This window comes from Sceloporus occidentalis, unplaced genomic scaffold (genome assembly GCF_023333645.1).
Source record: "Sceloporus occidentalis isolate IW3139 unplaced genomic scaffold, rSceOcc1.0.p SCAF_44, whole genome shotgun sequence".
NCBI lineage: Eukaryota > Metazoa > Chordata > Lepidosauria > Squamata > Phrynosomatidae > Sceloporus > Sceloporus occidentalis.
The window spans coordinates 4287685-4308618 of NW_028317024.1; the positions used below are offsets into that span (position 1 = coordinate 4287685).

Here is a 20934-nt window from a genome sequence, read left to right on the forward strand (position 1 = left end):
GCTGTTTCAACACTTTTGCGGTGTTCGTGTTTAGATGTAATTTTCTCCTCACTCATTTAGTGAACCCACACAAATTATATGTTGTTTTTTTCAGGACAAGAAGGGCTTTCTTCAGATACCATTGTTTTGATCATATTATCTAATTTCCCATTAAAAAAATAATAAAATATGATGAAAAATTAAAAAAAAAAAAAAAAATCTGACTTTTACCCCAAAACATGTTTTACTCATCCAAAAAAGCTAATGAAAAAACCTACTAAATATATTCTACTATTTGTCCTGAGTTTAGAAATACCCAATGTTTTTATGTTTTTTTGCTTTTTTCTGCACGTTATGGAGCATTAAGTACAAGTAGCGTTTTGGTATTTCAAAACCATTTTTTCCAAATCTGGTAATTCTTCCCCCCATGTGCCATTTCGGGTATCGTTGAAGCCGGCCAACGCAATATACCCCATCAAATCATATATTTTTGAAAACTAGACACCCCAAGGTATTTCAAATACTAGAATTTTAACTCTTTCCATGCACTAATTCTACCACCAGTCTTTGTCAAACTTTGTGGTAGTAATTTATTTTGTGTTTTTTATCGCTAAAATTGCTCTTCAGGTATGGATTTATAGCTCCTGGTATACAACACTTTCAAACAACACCCCAATATGTGTTCAGCAACATCTCCCGAGTACAGTCATACCCCCCATGCATGGGTTTGTCGGGTTGTTTGGGAGGTAAAATGCCACATTTAGGAAGTGCACATTTTTTAACTTGGAACTTTTACATCTGGTCATTCTGCCCCCATGTCCTAATAGGACCATCTTTGAAGCCGGCTAATTCAATTTACCCCATCATACCATAAATTTTTGAAAACTAGACACCCCAAGGTATTTCAAATGCTAGTATTTTAACCCTTTCCATGCATGAGATTCTACCACCAGCCTTTGCCACACTTTGTGGTAGTATTTTTTTGGTATTTTTTTTTACACAAGTTGTACTTTGGGTATAAATTTATAGCTCCAGGTATACGTCACTATCAAACAACACCCTAATATGTGTTCAACAACATCTCTCGAGTACAGTGATACCACCCATGCATGGGTTTGACTGCTGTTTGGGGTTAAAAGGCCACATTTGGGAAGTGCGCTTTTTTTTCCCTATTTTGGTCAGTCTGTGCCTATGCCCTATCTTTGAGCCCGGCCACTACAATTTACCCCATCAAACCATATATTTTTGAAAACTAGACACCCCAAGGTACTTAAAATGGTAGTATTTAACCCTTTCCATGCATCAGATTCTACCACCAGCCTTTGCCACACTTTGTGGTAGTATTTTTTTTGGGTATTTTTTTCACACAAATTGTACTTTAGGTATAAATTTATAGCTCCAGGTATACATCACTATCAAACAACACCCAAATGTGTGTTCAGGAACATCTCCTGAGTATGTATGGGTTTGTCTGGTGTTTGGGGTTAAAATGCCACATTTTGGAAGTGCGCTTTTTTCCCCCCATTTCGGTCAGTCTGTGCCTATGCCCTATCTTTGAGCCCGGCCACTCCAATTTACCCCATCAAACCATTAATTTTTTAAATTAGACACCCCTTGGGTATTTTAAATGCTTTTATTTAAATTCTTCCATGTCAGGATTTTTGGGAAGATACAGCGCTAATTTTAGCATTTGCTCATAATAATAAACTTTATTTTTTTATTTTATTTATTTTATTCTTTTTGGACTTTTTTTTGTTTACATTTTGCTGGAACTGGATAGTTCCTCTGATGCATAATAATTTTTAAATGTTACCATGTTTTTTTTAAGCTTTTTTTGTTTCCCTTTTTTTTCCATTATTTTTTAAATTTTTTTTTTTATATTTTACTAATCACATAGTGATTAGAAAGCTGGGCTCCATTGACTTGTATGGTTGAATGCCGTACCTGTATTCAACCTGCAAGTGGAGCCAGAGTTCTCTAGAGGGTCTGGAGACCATCTAGCAAACTTTTTCAACGTTATTATTTTTTTTCCCGGGTCGGCCGCCATCTTGCGGATGGCGAAGATCACCGGCAGTAGCGGCTGTGACCGCTCTCCGGAGCGGTCACAGCCCGTCCTGGGGTAAGTGTTTGGTGTCGCTGAATGCCTCCTGATCGAGGCATTCCAGCGACACCATTGAAGTTTAGGAGGTGATCGTTGATCGCCTCCTAAACGCTTTTAAAACGGACGTCCGCCGCCATACAATGTATGTTATCAGTATAAAAGACACCTGTCCACAACCTCAAACAGTCACACTCCAAACCGCACTTTGGTCAAGACCAAAGAGCTGTCGAAGGACACCAAAAACAAATTTGTAGACCTGCACCAGGCTGGGAAGACTGAATCTGCAATAGGCAAGGAGCTTGGTGTGAAATCAACTGTGGGAGCAATTATTCGAAAATGGAAGACATACAGGACCACTGATAATCTCCCTCGATCTGGGGCGCCACGCAAGATCTCACCCTGTGGTGTCAAAATGATCACAAGAACGGTGAGCAAAAATCCCAGAACCACACGGGGGGACCTAGTGAATGGCCTGCAGAGAGCTGGGACCAAAGTAACAAAGGCTACCATCAGTAACACACTGCGCCGCAAGGGACTCAAATTATGCAGTGCCAGACGTGTCCCCCTGCTTAAGCCAGTACATGTCCGGGCCCGTCTGAAGTTTGCTAGAGAGCATTTGGATGATCCAGAAGAGGATTGGGCAAATGTCATATGGTCATATGAAACCAAGGTAGAACTTTTTGTTAGAAATTCAACTTGTCGTGTTTGGAGGAGAAAGAATGCTGAGTTGCATCCAAAGAACACCATACCTACGGTGAAGCATGGGGGTGGAAACATCATGCTTTGGGGCTGTTTTTCTGTAAAGGGACCAGGACGACTGATCCGTGTAAAGGAAAGAATGAATGGGGCCATGTATCATGAGATTTTGAGTGCAAACCTCCTTCCATCAGCAAGGGCATTGAAGATGAAACGTGGCTGGGTCTTTCAGCATGACAATGATCCCAAACACACCGCCCGGGCAACGAAGGAGTGGCTTCGTAAGAAGCATTTCAAGGTCCTGGAGTGGCCTAGCCAGTCTCCAGATCTCAACCCCATAGAAAACCTTTGGAGGGAGTTGAAAGTCCGTGTTGCCCAGCGACAGCCCCAAAACATCACTGCTCTAGAGGAGATCTGCATGGAGGAATGATCCAAAATACCAGCAACAGTGTGTGAAAATCTTGTGAGGACTTACAGAAAACATTTGACCTCTGTCATTGCCAACAAAGGGTATATAACAAAGTATTGATATGAACTTTTGTTATTGACCAAATACTTATTTTCCACCATAATTTGCAAATAAATTCTTTAAAAATCAGACAATGTCGTTTATGGACTTTGTTGTCTCATTCTGTCTCTCATAGTTGAAGTGTACCTATGGTGAAAATTACAGGCCTCTCTCATCTTTTTAAGTGGGAGAACTTGCACAATTGGTGGCTGACTAAATACTTTTTTGCCCCACTGTACTTACCAATTTGACGGGACAGGAAAAAATAAACAGGACTATCCCAGGGAATTTGGGACTGTTGGCAGGTATGTGGATGGAAGAAAGTGGGTCAAAAACTCAAAATAAGCTTAGACTTATAGTTATAGGGTTAATGTAAGGTTAATAATAGTAGTAGTGCACCGGTTTGGTTAATGTACATTAATACATACAATACAATACAAACAGTAAAATAATGTAGTTAAAATGTATTATATGACATACAGAATCAAAATGTAAATGTTTTAGATGGTCTTTCAATATTTGTGAAACATTGACCTCTAGTGGATTTTGTATTGATTACACTCATATATCTGAAAGTATTGAAAGCATGTTTTTTTTTCTTTTTAGTATCTCACCTTAAGTGACGCTACAAATGTTACATAGTTACAAGCTGAAAAAAGACATGCGTCCATCAAGCTGTTTCCACATAATTTAAAAATATATCCCATATGTTATGATGTGCTTACTTGACGCTTTATCTACACTTATAACACTTCTATTCAAATTTCCCTTCAATCCTATATTTATTTTTAAAGAGACTTGTGCAATCCGATTCAAACAAATCGCAAAGATAATGAAATTAGCATTTATCATGAATTCGTACAAATCTCCAAAAACGAGGCAAGACCACCCACAAAATGAACCAAAAAGTTCAGAATTAGACATATTGTGGGCTCATTAACACCCACTCTCTCACACTCCTTCATGTTCTTTCACTTTCATTTACACTTTCATTTAAACTTTCATTCACTCTCTATGTCATGCTCTCTGTATGTCTCCCTAACTTCTCCATTAACAGCTTCCACTTCCGTGTCTAGTGGTTGCACTTCTTCTTTAGCATCTTCTCCTCTTGTTGTTCCTCTATTTTCTGTATTCTGTCTTCTTTCTTCGTCCGCATCTCTGACCTACCAGTGAACTTCCGCAAAAATGGTGGAGCATACTTTACATGCTCTCGTTTGATCAGAGGATTAGGGTAGGGGGTTTCCAGGGAAACTCCACCATTTCACCCTAACCTCCCATGAACTTACGCAAAAATGGCAGAGCTTGAGGATAAGGGAAGAGAATGCGCCAGAAGCTGTTTGAAAGCATGTTACATAGTTACATAGTTTGAAAAAAGACATACGTCCCTCAAGTTCAGCCTTTCCCACATCTGTTAATTGCTGTTGATCCAAAAGAAGGCCAGTTTGTAGCTATTTTGCAACAAACTAGGAAACAAAATTCCTTCTTGACCCCAGCATGGCAGTCAGATCTCTCCTTGGATCAAGAAGCTATTTTCCCATAATTTTAAAATTATATCCCATATGTTATGATGTGCTTACTTGACGCTTTAAATGAATATCTACACTTATTACACTTCTAGTAAAATGTCCCTTCAATCCTATATTTATTTTTAATTACTGAATTCAGGTGTTGCAATCAGACCCATTGCCACAGGTGTATGAAATCAACCACCTAGCCATGCAGTCTGTATTTATAAACATTTGTGAAAAAAATGGGCCATTCTCAAGAGCTCAGTGCCATTCTGAAGAGCATGGTACTGTGATAGGATGCCACCTGTGCAAGTCAGTTTGTGAAATTTCATCCTTGCTAGATATTCCACAGTCAACTATAAGTGGTATTATTGGAAAGTGGATGCATTTAGGAAAAGCAGCAACTTAGCCATGAAGCAGAAGACCACATAAAATCACAGAGCTGGGTCACAGAGGGCTGGGGCTCATGGGGCGTAAAAGTCTTCAACACTCTGCTGCTTCCATAGCTAAAGAGTTCCAAACTTCTACTGGCATTAATATCAGCACAAAACCTGTGCGGAGGGAGCTTCATGGAATGGGTTTCCATGGCCAAGCAGCTGCATGCAATTCTTACGTCACCAAGTATAATGCTAAATGTCGGATCAAGTGGTGTAAAGCACGCCACCACTTGACTGGTGAGCAGTGGAAACATGTTCTGTGGAGTGACGAATCACGCTTCTCTGTTTTGGCAGTTTGAGAGCCAGGAAGTTTGTTGGCGGATGCCAGGACAACGTTACCTGCCTGACTGCATTGTGCCAAGTGTGAAATTTGGTGGAGGAGGGGTAATGGTACAGGGATGTTTTTAAAGGGTTGGGCTGGTCCCTTACTTCCAGTGAAGGGAAATCTTAATGCTTCCACATACCATGTCATATTGGACAATGCTATGCTTCCAACCTTGTAGGAACAGTTTGAGGAAGGCCCTTTTCTATTCCAGCATGACTGTACCTCAGTGCATAAAGCAAGGTCCATAAAGACATGGTTGGATGAGTTTGTTGTGAAGGAACTTGACTGCTCCACACAGAGCCTGACCTCAACCCCATCAAACACATTTGGGATGAACTGGAACAGAGATTGCGAGCCAGGCCTTATTGTCCAAGATCAATGCCTGGCCTCAGAAATGCTCTACTGGATGAATAGGCAAAAATTCCCACATAAACACTCTAAAAGTCCCATCTAAAGTCTTGGTGCAATGGTGAAGTGTTCCAAAACTTTTGTCCATGTAGTGTAAGTGTATATGATGTGTCCTTGTTTCTCTTTTGCAGCCTTTTACATTTTTGGAATTTTGTTTATAAATGGTCCAACAAAAGATATATAAAAATGATAGAAAGAGTGAAGGATAGTAGAAATGAAATAAATAATATCTAAATTATGCCTAGATACAGAAAAATATTAAGGGGTTGTGTGTCTTTTTTGCATCTCTATTTTGTAAATAATTGGGAAAGCATAAAAGTTCATAAGAAAAAAAATGTTAATGTTAATTAAGCCTACTTATCGCTTTTTCAATGATACTGGCAATTTCCGTGTTGGTATCATCAATCCAGAGACAATAGCCTTTACTGGTTCTTCATCAGTTGCATTAAATTGAAAATTCTTTATTAACTGCAAAATTAAAACATATATTGTTATCGCTAAATCATCATATTTAAATTAATTTCTTTAAAAAAAAATATAGTACTCGTATCTCTCTTTTCCTTCTGGTTAATCATAGTAATTGTCATGGCATCTGGTTGTTTTGTAAACCTGTGCTCCAGGAATCTCAACAATTAGAAATTGTGGAGACACTGCAATTGTGCTAGGCTTGGCTGAACCCCACACTATGGTGTAGTTATACAAAATTATGTTACAATAGGGGTACAATCTATTTTCCAGTACATTGCCAGGAACATTGTGACAAGATACTATGAAGCACAGCTCTTCCTTCTCTGCACTGCAACTAACTGACCTTTGACAAAACCATAACCTTTTCAAGTCACTACTTCATTTCTGCAGTACAGAGTCATAAGAAGAGTGAGGCAAGTGAGACACACACTTCAGGTGCAGCAGGCCTACAAACCTGAGGCAGTCGGCCTTTGGTGTGTGCGACTGCTGCTGTAGGAGCAGGGTTGTTTGGGGAATTCATGGATCTCCTTCTTACCGGCCCAAAACAGAGGGAGCATGAGGTCCATCCATATGGACCTCTGTTTCACTGCTACCTTGTGAAGCATGCTGGCTATTAATGCTGAGCACCAGGATATGATGTCATATCCCGTCGCAAAGCACTGAAGCCATGCACAGCACGATGTAGTGCTGAAACAGACGTCTGTAGGTACAGAACTCCTGGTCCCACTACAGGACTTCAGAAAGATAATAGAGAAAGGGAAGATATAGATGGGGAGAAAGAGGAGCGATAGTAAGAAAATGGAGAGAAAAATATAAGGGAGAGATAATAAGGAGGAGGGAGAAAAGGCAAGGATATAAGAGGTAATGAGAAAGAGGAGAGATGAAGAAATATAGTGGGAAGTGGAAGATAATGAGAAAAAACAAAGAATGGAGAAAAAGAGTGAGAGATAATAAGAAAAGGGAGATATAAAGAATAAGGGGAGATGTAGGGAGAAGGGAGAGAGATAATGAGAGATGAGAAGAAAGAGAGAAGGGGGAGATATGGAGAAAGGGGAGAGAGAAAGAAAGGAGAGAGATAAGATAAAGAGAAAGGGGACATTTGAAGTGAAATAGAAGGAGAGATAAAGAAAAGTTTGAGAAATGAGATAACGAAAGAAAAGAGAGATAATTAGAAAGGGGATCAAAGAAAAAAGGTGGCGTGGTAAAGTAGAAAAGGAAGAAGTAGAGAGAAAAGGTAGGAGGGATAATGACAAAGGGAAGCGGTACCGTTACTGCTTTGGGCCTAAAGGATTCAGAATTATTCACTCTAAAACCTTTGACCCTAGGGAAACTATGCAATATTTTCCTCTGCTGTCCAGCAAATGTGAAAATGTCTGCCATAAATAATGTCCATCTCTATCCTTGGTCGGGGTCTCCCAGTGCTCAGATTCCCAGTACTCAGATTCCAGAGAGTGTGGATATGAGAGATCCAGACTGAGAGGAGACCTGAGATTATGAGTAGAGAGCACTGTGGGTGTAATCTGGGTGCTGGGTAAATCATGTGACTGCAGTCTTCCTGGTTCCTGGGGCAAGCCCTTATATATGTAGTTCAGGGGCAATTTATTTACCTTCCCACAAAATAACCTGTTTAAAAATATATTGAGGGGGTACATTTTCTGTTCTTACCTCAGGCCCAAAAGGAGCTAGCTACAGCTCTGCTGTAGTGAACCATTTTTCTTCCTGATATTTTCTCATATATGTTTAACACAAATCAAACAGATGTTTGGTGTGAAGGGAAGATAACTTCATTTGTACACTAGACAGAGTAAGTGAAATTTCTAACATTGGTAATTTTATACTTGATATAAAAGTACACAAGTTTACCCAACATAGGGCCAACTGAAGCTGTAATTCAGCCAAACGCCTTCCAATGCACATTCTTTTGCCAGTTCCAAATGGAGTGTTTGCAAATGGGTTGAGTGACCTCTTTTCCTTCTCCCATCTCTCAGGTTTGTATTCTCGTGCATTGGGAAAGAAGTCATCATTCCAAGTCATTGCATGAAAGTTAATCATTGCAATGGTCTATTTTCAAAATAAAAAATAAAAATGATTCATTAACAATAACCCTGAAAGAAATTCCATTCCAAATTGTAATTCTCAATGTCCATCTTCCCTATTTATGATGCATTTTCATTAGGTTTATTTTTTGTAACACAACATTGTAACTTTCATTGCACTTATTTAGGTACAGGTCAGTGCAAGCACATCTAAGTGGGCCCCCCCGGCCCGCCATCACTCTATATCAGCCCCATACAATCTTTTAGCTTATACTGACACCCAAACTCTTTTAATTAGAGTTTACCTTAACTTATCTACTGCCCGGGTTTGCATCTTCTGGTATATGATATGAGCTGCCTTCTACTACACATAATTGCACATAATGTCACTCTACATGACCCTGCTAAGCACCAACATGCCAGAGCAGTCTGGCCCAGTGTTAAGGGTCACATTGGGCTAGCCCTGCCTGATGAATTTGCCCCTAAGTGAAGAATTTGAACTGGCCTAGGAACCAATTGCTCCCCAGACCACCTTCCTGTAAATGTATATATTTTGTATATGTTGCTTATTACTTATTACTAAATATATCTTATATAAACAAAGGGCAAAAAAGAAAAAGGCATTGCAGGTTTATATCCATTGGTGGCTTAATGTGTAAACGTACTATTCATAGCGTAAAGCACGTATACTGATTTCCAATTGCTATCACTTCTTAACTTGAGCAAGCCTGCAGATCCATAGCTTATAGCATAGCATAGCTTTATTGCTCCAATCCCCTCCCTTCCAAACATTTCCCACATTGCTGATTTTTTTCCTCCCTCTTATGTGATTAGCGTAATGGGGGAAGAGGTTGTCCCATCTTTTGTGCATGGGGGATCCACCCTGTTGTGCAAATAGTTTCTGTTTCATAATAGCTGACACCAGTGCACCGGAAAAGTCTATGGTGCAGACAGGAAGCAGTGAAGGGTAGACACTAAGGCAGTTGTCGGGGATGTTGGGAGTGAGAGAGATTTTTTTCCCCCAAACACGCAAACCATACCTTTATCGGAAATACTTTCACAAATGCCTCCACCACTCTACCCCACACTTCTAGCTCACTTCACTACCACAGCACTACACCTTACACATAACACAAAAAAACACAATAAACTACTTGCAATCCATAAATTAACCAATGATTCTCAAATTAAAATTCTGAGCTTTCTCCCTTGTTTTCGTTTGTTTTGTTTGTTGCTCCCAGGGGCGGGCTGGGCCGGGGGGCAGGGGGGCAATTGCCCCCCAGGCCGCCCTGAATCCGGGCCAGTGGGCCGGCCGGATGGGCGGCAGACGGATATTCAACACAGCTGCTTAGTTTGCGGCTGGATTGAATGCGGCCGTCGTGCCGGTAGCGTACCTGCCGCTCATCTGAGGGGTGCCGGCGCGGCAACTGTGGCAGGACTTGTGCGCCAGGATTTGAGAAAAACACTGAAGCCACGCCCACCATCTTCCGCAACGGAAGGACAGGACACAGAAGAAGAGGAAGAATGAAGGGGAGGAGGAAAAGTGACATTGACAGAAGAAAGGTAGGACAAGATTCAGGGAGAGTGGATAGTGTGTGAGAGTGATGGGTGTTATGCTGAATGTTTGTGAATGAGGGTTTCAGATAGCATGGATGTGTAAGTGTTGGGTGATAGCATGGCATAGGCTGTAATCACATTACTTTCATGCCCAGATTCCAGCATATACTGGCTGCCTAGGCATGATAGGAGTGTGATTGCTGTTATCAATTTTTTTTTTGGTCCAACTTTGGTGTGTTAACAACACTTTTATTGGACAGAATAATTATATATATATATATATATATATTGCAAACAGCAATCACACTCCTATCATGCTAAGTCAGCCAGCACATGCAAGAACCTGGGCATGATAGGATTGTGATTGCTGTTAATTATATATATATATATATATATATATATATATATATATAAATTAATTAATATTGTTGTTGATTTTTTTTTAGTCTAATTTTGGTGAGTTACTTTTAATAAAGTATTTTAAAGTTTTTGGGTTGTTTTTTTTTGGTTTTGGCCAAGTGAATGCTGAATTTTCAGTTTAGGTCCAGAATTTTCATTTCGGTGCATCCCTACTATATACTAAGCCAGTCACTGACGTGGTAGGCCTACACCACATCAATGTTTGGCTTAGTATATAGTGATAGGGGTTGTAGTGCAGTATTGTCAGTGTCTGGCTCAATGTATAGTGATAGGCACGCATTGACGTCAATGTGTGCCTCAGTATATAATAGCTATGCTGTACCCCTGTCAATGTTTGCCTTACCATAGAAACTATGCCGTTTTAAAGTGTGTGTGTGTGGAGGGTGCTACATACACTATATGCCACAGGTGCCAAATACTCTCGGTACGCCCCTGCATCATGCGGCAGTCTGACCCAATGGCTGTGCCTCAGCTCTTTGTCCCATGTCTTAAAAGGGGTGGGATGAAGAGCTGAGGCACGGCCATTGGGCGGCGCGGTGCATGCACGCCGGCCGCTTTGATTTCATTAGGCGCCGGTGGAGTGACTGCCGCACGACAGCCGCTTTCAATGTCGCTTGCAGCGACACAATGGCCAGTTGACTAGAATTGCCCCCCAGGCCTTGGGCTGCCAGCCCTCCCCTGGTTGCTCCCTCCTTGTTTTTTAACATTCGTATGAATCGACAGATTCAACAAAATTTCTAAAAATTATTTATTCCAAAAATTTTTTTTATATTAATCTAACTGCACAAGTCTAATAGTTATGAATTTACAGGTTAGCAGGTTCAATACTCACACCACGAGGAATCAAAAATCCACCAAGGTTTGTGTCTTCCTCAAGTGTCCGACTTGTAAATGGTATTGTAGGTGTTAGCCTATAACAATGGCATAAAATATGATAAAATTATTTATTTCAGAGTTGTGATATTAATGATTATTATTGTGATAATAATGTCCTTTCTTGATATCAGAATACCTCATTGATTCTTTTATACAAGACTTTAAATAAGGCATCTTTTGTAGGGTGTCAGCAGTTGGCGATTGTCCTTCTGGCAACACATTTTGAATTTCCTGTAGAAGTTTTTCTTGTACATTGTAGTTTCTTGAAATATTATATATCAGCCACATTAATGAATTTGCAGTCTATAAATGAAAAACAAAAAAGCACATAATCAGGGAGCTGGCATATTCGAATATGGAGAGAGACATTCAAGAGTTTAATGAATATATTACATTTCATGAAATGACATGTTGTTTTTATTTTATGTTCAACAGAACTTTTCCATATCAAATACTGTACATAAAATATATATTTTGCATGTTTTTGCATAATTCATATTTATTCCCCATATACATTATATAATTTACTTTCTCTTTCTAAATGCCAGTGAATTACTTTTTAGCGTTTCTGTTTCATATCTTTTATTTATGAATTATTTTTATTAATGTATTAACAAAGGTACAACACTACTTATCCTATGTTTTATACATATCACTAACTTGCAAACCATAACACATAATCATAAGAAATATTTTTTTTCTCTACCCCAGCAAGTCAGGAGTGAATCAGTGTGAATTTTATAGCAAGACAGGAGGCTTTATATTTTGCATTTCCTTCTTTACTGATTAACTTCCAGCAGCAAAACAGTTAACATGAAACAAGAAAAACAACCAATCGGGATAAAGCAAAACACCCTATATCAGTCCAAGAGCCCAGCCATTCCTCCTCTTTCTTTGCTGCTTAGCCTCCAGGTGAGAACCTTCCAGTTTATGATTGATGACTTTTATGGTTATTATTATTATCTATATTATTTTAGGGACATACTAAACAGCATATTGGGAAGATTGGATGATGGGATGATTGGCTGCAATGCTCATCACTATCACTAGGTGTCAGTACACTTTTTACACTCATACATGGTAAATCAAAATATGTTCTTTTCTGTAGTTCTTGATACTAAATTGCAACTACTAAGTTTCAAAAAGAAGCTGCAAATGTAACTATTTATTTGTTGAAATATATACAGTTTTATAATGGAATCATAGTAAATTCTATAGAAATAATAGAAAAATGAGTCAAAACATTTCTAGGGCTAGATTATTGATTTAATATGGTACATGTATGTGCTAACACCAGATTTTACCTATTTCGACTATCATCATCTTGGAATATATTTTCTAAACATGGGGATTGTGCAATATCATGCACATGGCAAGGAACATGTTTGACCTGTTTCTGATAAGAATATGTTTATAAATATTTTCATATATGGGGATTATGGGTGGAATATTATGGATACACATGCTATGTAACATATTTGACCTGTTTCTGATAAGAATATGGGTATAATATTTTTTTGCTCGGGCCTAGCTCATCACCTGTCTGTCCCTTTCACCTTTAAGGGCCTAAGAATTTTTAATTTCAGTTCTCCTCTGTACTATAAACTAAACCAAGCAGATTGCTGGACTTTGGGGTGACCCCCCACCACTTTGAGCCTCTCCACTTTAGGCTTTTATTGCTACCTGCAAATTAGAGCCGATTATAACTGGGACCTGTTGAGTCCATGGGCTGGGGTGACCCCCCTTTCTTGATTTAGGGCCTAGGCCCACTAGATTTACACAGGCTGACTCCTGTAACTAACCCTGTGCTGGTTCTTTTTCTAATTTGGCGGTTTCATTAGTGGGTGACCCCCACAGGTGCATTCGGGTGACCCCCGTTTTTTGTCTCGCCGTTTCTTCTCCGTCTGTGTTTTTTGGAAACACATTGGAGTACCATGGCTGAAGATTCTGAGCCTCCTATTCCCGCCTCCTTCCAAGCACTGCCTGCATCCCTACCGGCCGCACTGGCAGAGGTCCATTTCGCCCGTCCTACCCAACCTTTTGCTTCCCTGGTTAGTGGTGAAGGTTCAGATGCGAGTGTCTCACATTCCTCCACTGACCCGGAACATCCACGCAAGAGATCTAAGAGTGTCTCCCTTCCTGCCATTCCGGAATCTGACACCACACCGGCCACAGATCTAGCCAGTACGAGGTACTGGACAAGTGCCGAGCTGGATTCCCTGGCTCTCCTCCCCTTGCAGGATTCGGGCATGACGCCTTGTTTGAGAACTCTAAGTTCTCAACCACTGGACAGGATCAATCATTTGAAATCCGGGATAACTTGAGCATTCCACTCTTTGACCCGAGATCACTGAGACACCCATGGTCTGCGGAATGGACTCCTCCACATTGTGGAGTTTCTCAAATATTGGCTTCGCCGCCCTTTGGATAAGGAGGTCTGTCAGAGACTTAGGTTTGAATGTCCACGCCCCACTCTCCCAGCTAAGGTATCCAACACCCCTGGATTTGATCAGTCCTTTGTGACTTTTTCTAACCAAGACTGGGAAGGATCCCAGAAAGGGTATTGAGCAGGGGTTGTGCTCTTCCCAGGATAAACTCTTAGACATGTCGGGTCCATTGACCTGAGACCCTGGCTGAGGGCCTTTAGATGCGTTCCTGGTTCGCGAGTGGACTCAACAGGCGCTCTGCCTCATGGGCAATGCAAACTGTGCCATCTGGCTGAATCAGGCTGCCCTGTTCAAGTTGGACGCAAAGCTGGCAGAGTTGGAATTCCAAGGAGTTGGGCCCCTTGGGTACCAGGGGGCTCTTCGTGTTCGTCTTCGTGCTCGTCTTCGGGGGAAAAAAAATCTTCGTATTCCGCGAATATTCACCCATTCCTGTCTTCTCTTCGGACGAATATTCGTAGACATTTTTCGTGCTCGTTTCATCTTCATTTGCGAATGGAAAAATGTTGGACACGAACTAAAAAATAGCTTAGGGTTAATGTACGGTTATGTTTAAGATTATTAGCAGTGTACTGTTTTGGTTAAAGATGTGTTATGTCTAAATAATAATTTAATTTTAATTTTAATGGGTTTATTTAATTTTATTTTAAAGTTATATTTATTATTTACTTTATTATATTTATTTAATGTTGTAGTGCTACCCTACCCAGCTATACTTATGTGCACTAGCATACCTAGTTTAGCTAAATTTGATAGGACAGGAAAAAAGGAGGACTGTCCCTGAAAAAGTTGGGTCTGTTGGCAGGTATGTGGATGGAAAAATGTTATAGGGTGAAGTGTCAGTTATAGCGTTAATGTAATGCTATTAGTGAGTGTAGAAGTGAAGGCCAGGGCAAATAACAGGAGGAAAGGTCCTTCTTTGTGATTTGTGCATTGTACGTGTGTGTGTGTTATGTGTGTTATGTCACTGTGTTATTGTGTTATGTGTTGTGTGTGTGTTGTGTGTGTTATGTCACTGTGTTATTTGTGTTATGTGTTGTGTGTTATGTTTAGTTGGTTGTGTATCAGACGGAAAAAAATGAAATGGAAATGGAAAAGGAAATAGAAAAGGCGAATGAGTGGGCAATTGCCGACCCGCTCACCTGTTTCACCCCAGGGCAAAGCACCCAAACACTGTCAGTCTTAGACGTTTGGCAGCAGACTTCCAGAGCTCAGACACTAGGCCCTAGCGTAACCTGGCCACTCCAGCGGAGGTAGCAGGCGTTGCCACACCGCAAACAGAGGCAGCCAGGGGGGAGAAACTACCCTTACCATTCGGGACATTTTAAGCATGACTCTAGCCAGGAAGCGAACTGGCAGAGAAGAGATGCTGGCACCACCACCAGCATTAAAAAATTGGAAAGGCGAATGAGTGGGCAATTGGCGACCCACTCACCTGTTTCACCCCAGGGCAAAGCACCCAAACACTATCAGTCTTAGACGTTTGGCAGCAGACTTACAGAGCTCAGACACTAGGCCCTAGCGTAAGCTGGCCACTCCGGCGGAAGTAGCAGGCTTTGCCACACCGCAAACAGAGGCAGCCAGGGGGGAGAAACTGCCCTTACCATTAGGGACATTTTGGGCACGACTGTAGCCAGGAAGAGAACTGGCAGAGAAGAGACGCTGGCACCACCACCACCAGCAGCAGCATTGGGAAAGTTGAATGAGTGGGCAATTGACGACCCGCTCACCTATTTCACCCCAGGGCAAAGCATCAAAGTCTGTCAGTCCATGGCGTTTGGGAGCGGACTTCCAGAACTCAGACACTAGGCCCTAGCGTAAATTGGCTACACCGGCGGAGGAAGCAGACGTTGCCACACCGCAAACAGACGCAGCCAGGGGGAGAAACTACCTTAAACATTTTGGACATTTGAGGCATGACACTAGCCAGGAAGCGAACTGGCAGAGAAGAGACGCTGGCACCACAACCAGTAGCAGCAGCATTGGGAAAGGCAAATGAGTGGGCAATTGACGACCCGCTCACCTGTTTCACCCCAGGGCAAAGCACCCAAACACTATCAGTCTTAGACATTTGGCAGCAGACTTCCAGAGCTCAGACACTAGGCCCTAGCGTAAGCTGGCCACTCCGGCGGAGGAAGCAGACGTTGCCACACCGCAAACAGAGGCAGCCAGGGGGGAGAAACTGCCCTTACCATTAGGGACATTTTGGGCACGACTGTAGCCAGGAAGAGAACTGGCAGAGAAGAGACGCTGGCACCACAACCAGCAGCAGCAGCATTGGGAAAGGCAAATGAGTGGGCAATTGATGACCCGCTCACCTGTTTCACCCCAGGGCAAAGCATCAAAGTCTGTCAGTCTTAGACGTTTGGCAGCGGACTTCCAGAACTCAGACACTAGGCCCTAGCGTAAGCTGGCCACTCCGGCGGAGGTAGCAGGCGTTGCCACACCACAAACAGACGCAGCCAGGGGGAGAAACTACCCTTACCATTAGGGACATTTGAGGCATGACACTAGCCAGGAAGCGAACTGGCAGAGAAGAGGTGCTGGCACCACCACCAGCAGCAGCATTGGGAAAGGCGAATGAGTGGGCAATTGGCGACCCGCTCACCTGTTTCACCCCAGAGCAAAGCATCCAAACACTGTCAGTCCTAGACGTTTGGGAGCGGACTTCCAGAGCTCAGACACAAGGCCCTAGCGTAAGCTGGCTACACTGGCGGAGGTAGCAGGCGTTGCCACACCGCAAACAGACGCAGCCAGGGGGAGAAACTACCCTTACCATTAGGGACATTTGAGACATGACACTAGCCAGGAAGCGAACTGGCAGAGAAGAGACGCTGGCACCACCACCAGCAGCAGCATTGGGAAAGGCGAATGAGTGGGCAATTAGCGACCCGCTCACCTGTTTCACCCCAGGGCAAAGCATCCAAAGACTGTCAGTCCTTGGCGTTTGGGAGCGGACTTACAGAACTCAGACACAAGGCCCTAGCGTAAATTAGCTACACCGGCGGCGGTAGCAGGCGTTGCCACACCGCAAACAAGTGCAACCAGGGGGAGAAACTACCTTGAACATTTTGGACATTTGAGGCATGACTTTAGCCAGGAAGCGAACTGGCAAAAGATGCTGGCACCACCACCAGCAGCAGCGTTGGAAACGGAAAAAGGTGAATAAGGGGGCAATTGACGACCCTGCTCACCTGTTTCACCCAAGGGCAAAGTATCCAAAGACTGTCAGTCCTAGGCGTTTGGAAGCGGACTTCGAGAGCTCAGACACTAGGCCCTAGCGTAAATTGGCTACACCAGCGGAGGTAGCAGGCGTTGCCACACCGCAAACAGACGCAGCCAGGGGGAGAAACTACCTTGAACATTTTGGACATTTGAGGCATGACACTAGCCAGGAAGTGAACTGGCAGAGAAGAGACTCTGGCACCACCACCACCAGCAGCATTGGGAAAGTTGAATGAGTGGGCAATTGACGACCCGCTCACCTGTTTCACCCCAGGGCAAAGCATCAAAGTCTGTCAGTCCATGGCGTTTGGGAGCGGACTTCCAGAACTCAAACACTAGGCCCTAGCGTAAATTGGCTACACCGGCGGAGGTAGCAGACGTTGCCACACCGCAAACAGACGCAGCCAGGGGGAGAAACTACCTTAAACATTTTGGACATTTGAGGCATGACACTAGCCAGGAAGCGAACTGACAGAGAAGAGACGCTGGCACCACAACCAGCAGCAGCAGCATTGGGAAAGGCAAATGAGTGGGCAATTGACGACCCGCTCACCTGTTTCACCCCAGGGCAAAGCATCAAAGTCTGTCAGTCCATGGCGTTTGGGAGCGGACTTCCAGAACTCAGACACTAGGCCCTAACGTAAATTGGCTACACCGGCGGAGGTAGCAGACGTTGCCACACCACAAACACGTGCAACCAGGGGGAGAAACTACCTTAAACATTAGAGAAAAAAATTTTTACTTTCCAAGCTAAGAGATGGGTAACCCAACTTGGGCAGATTGAATTTAAGAAAGGCATTCTGCTCCATCAGATGAGGTGCCATGCGTGAGCGCTGTGGACTCAGTATGTTTCCAGTCATAGAAAACACGCGCTCACTTTGAACAGTGATTGGCGGACATGATAGAAGCTGCTGCGCAACCCATGAGAGGATCAACATTAGGTGCAGAAGGAACTTCACAGAGGTAAAGTTTGACCATTTCAGCAGCACTACTCTCCTTTCTGCTGCTAGCTCTGTCAGATGGTCCAACTATACTCCCAAGTGGCTCTTCCCAAAACGCAGCTGCTCCACTCAGCTGTGTTATTGTGATGCTTGTGGCACTGCTGCTGATGCTGCTGCTAGGAGAAGCAGACCACATAATCTCTTCCTCCTCCTGCACCTCTCCCTTCTCGGACAGCATTCCCATTTTACGCTGCCAGTCACGCACCTTGTTGACCAATTGCTCCCGGTAGCTACTGAGAACATTGAATTTCAAAGCTAGCTTTCCCTTAATTCTTGGATCGCAAAGGCACGCTAGCATCATTTCGGGACTCTCTTCCATGCGTTGCGAAGGTGTACTTTTAGCAGATCCTTCAGCTTCCTGACTATGGCTGCTACATCAGGATGTAGAGTGCCACCTTGAACAGCCTCACGGTTTTCAAGGAACACATCCATCTTGCTGCCTAGATGGGAGAACACTGGGATTACCTGGGCCAGACTGGCAGTGTTTGAGTTTAAATTTTCTGTGGCATCCCTGAATGGTTTAAGGACTGCCACTAGCTGGGCGATCACTGTCCAATCCTCCCTATTCAATGGAGATGTAATCCCAATATTATGCTCTGAGGCAAGATTATGGATTGCCCTCTGCTGCTCCAAAATCCTCTCCAGCGTGGAGTTCCACCGTGTACTGACATCCTGACGTAGCCAGTGTGCGTGAAGACCTGACCTCGCTTGCTCTTCCCTCAAAAGTTGGCTAGCCTTAACACTATGGTGAAAGTGCCCAGCGATCTTTCTGCAGCGGGACAGAACTACTGCTGCCACATTAGTTCCTTCTGACATTGCTGCCTTCACTACAAGATGGATGATGTGGGCTGCACAGCGCACACCAACAATATGACCATCTCGCAGCCCTTTCACCATATTGGCACCTCCGTCAGTTACCACAAAACCAACTTCAACATTGGTGCCTGCTTCTGCTCCCACCCAAAGGCTAAACATTTTCCTCATCGCATGCAGAATATTTTAGCCACAGCTGCCATCAATTGTTTGAAAGGCTCCCCTTCAATCATGGAGAAGGATGCCCCCCGAACAGCAATGAACTGACCAATAAGTCGCGTTACTTTATTGGCCTGCTGTTTGGGCATTGTTCTCTTGGAGTGGAATTCTTCCAGGGTGGGCTGGGCATGCAGTGCTCCAACCTGCCTTGGTCTCTGGCTGCCAGCACTAGCTGCTGCTATTGGCTCAGAAGCAGCTGTTGGGGTTTTACCACTGTCTCTGGAGATGGTACTAGTTGTTGTTGTAGTACCACGGCCACCAGCTATGCTGCCTGCACTACGTTTTACTTCTGCATCTTTCCCCAATAGAGGACAGCGCACGATTACAAATGGATCTGCATAGGTTGGAGGCTTGGGCTGGGATGTGGCAGATGAGGTTCAACACAGATAAATGTAAGGTTATGCACATGGGGAAGAAAAATCCAGGCTGGGAATATGTATTAAATGGGAAAACACTGGGGACGACTGACATGGAAAAGGACTTAGGAGTTTTAGTTAACAGTAAATTTACCTGTAGCGACCAGTGTCAGGCAGCTGCTGCTAAGGCAAATAAAATCATGGGGTGCATCAAAAGGGGCATAGATGCCCACGAGAAGGAAATAATTCTACCCCTGTACAAGTCACTAGTCAGACCACACATGGAATACTGTGTACAGTACTGGGCACCAGTGTACAAGAAAGATATAGTGGAGCTGGAGAGGGTTCAAAGACGGGCAACCAGAGTAATAAGGGGAATGGGAGGACTACAGTACCCAGAAAGATTATCAGAATTGGGGTTATTTAGTTTGGAAAAAAGACGGCTTAGGGGGGACTTAATAACTATGTATAAATATATAAGGGGACAGTACAGAGATCACTCCCAGGACCTATTTATACCCAGGACTGTATCTATAACAAGGGGACATCCTCTACGGCTGGAGGAAAGAAGTTTTCTACACCAGCACAGACGGGGGTTCTTTACAGTAAGAGCGGTGAGATTATGGAACTCTCTGCCAGAGGAAGTGGTGATGGTAAACTCAATAAAAGAGTTCAAAAGGAGCCTGGACGTGTTTCTTGAAAGCAATAATATTACAAGTTATGGATATTAGATTAATAGGGACAGAACGTTGATCCAGGGATTTATTCTGATTGCCATATTTGGAGTCGGGAAGGAATTTTCCCCCTGGTATGGGGCAATTGGCATCTGCTTCATAAGGGTTTTTTGCCTTCCTCTGGATCAACACAGTAGGGACACAATATGTATATAGGTTGAACTTGATGGACTTTGGTCTTTTTTCAACCTTATGAACTATGTTACTATGTTACTATGTTACATCGTTGTATTGAGTGCTGAGGTGATGCTTCATGCTAGCACTGGTAAAATGGCCAGACACTTTCCCTCTGCTTATTAGCTTCCCACAATGTTTGCACTTTCCATAGCGCCCTTCTTCAACATTTTCAAAGTGCTCCCAAATTGGGGCGCGCATAGCCTTGGGGTGTGCCTTGGGTGCTGCTTCTACTGCTCGGGGTGGATGAACAGCAGCAGAACTAGTGGTGGTGGCACTGGTGGTACTACCAGTACTGGCCATAGTGGGACTGCTAACTGCTTTAAGTCTAGCAGATTTGGTAGGCTTTGCTGCTGCTGGTGGTGGTGATGATTGCAGCGGAGAAGGTGGAGGCTCAGGGGAAAATTGTGCACTAGTCATTTGGACACTGCTCCCTGAGGAATCTGATTCCTGACCACTCATCTCCTCTACTTCCTCTGGCTCATAGTCTAGTTCTTCATTAGCCAGATCAAATGGAATTCCTGCTAGGCTGGAGCTAAGACTGATATCGTGACTAGTAGTAGTGCGAGCAGGAAGAACAGACTCTGCACTTGGCCTCTCAGTCTCAGGCTCCTCTGCTACCTCGCTAGCTGGAGTTCCACTATGCGTA

General features: G+C 43.2%; 1 protein-coding gene across 1 annotated transcript in view; it reads right to left on the reverse strand.

Annotated features, from left to right (window-relative positions):
• Positions 1–6319: 6319 nt before the first annotated feature.
• Positions 6320–20934, reverse strand: part of LOC149289605 (1,25-dihydroxyvitamin D(3) 24-hydroxylase, mitochondrial-like) — a 34331-nt gene continuing 19716 nt past the window's right edge. Inside the window, exons 8-11 of the mRNA XM_089490417.1 lie at positions 11456–11622; positions 11276–11354; positions 8294–8491; positions 6320–6430 (exon numbers count right to left, since the gene is read on the reverse strand). Of these exons, the coding sequence (XP_089346543.1) occupies positions 6320–6430; positions 8294–8491; positions 11276–11354; positions 11456–11622 (555 nt within the window). The remainder of the gene's footprint in view (positions 6431–8293; positions 8492–11275; positions 11355–11455; positions 11623–20934) is intronic.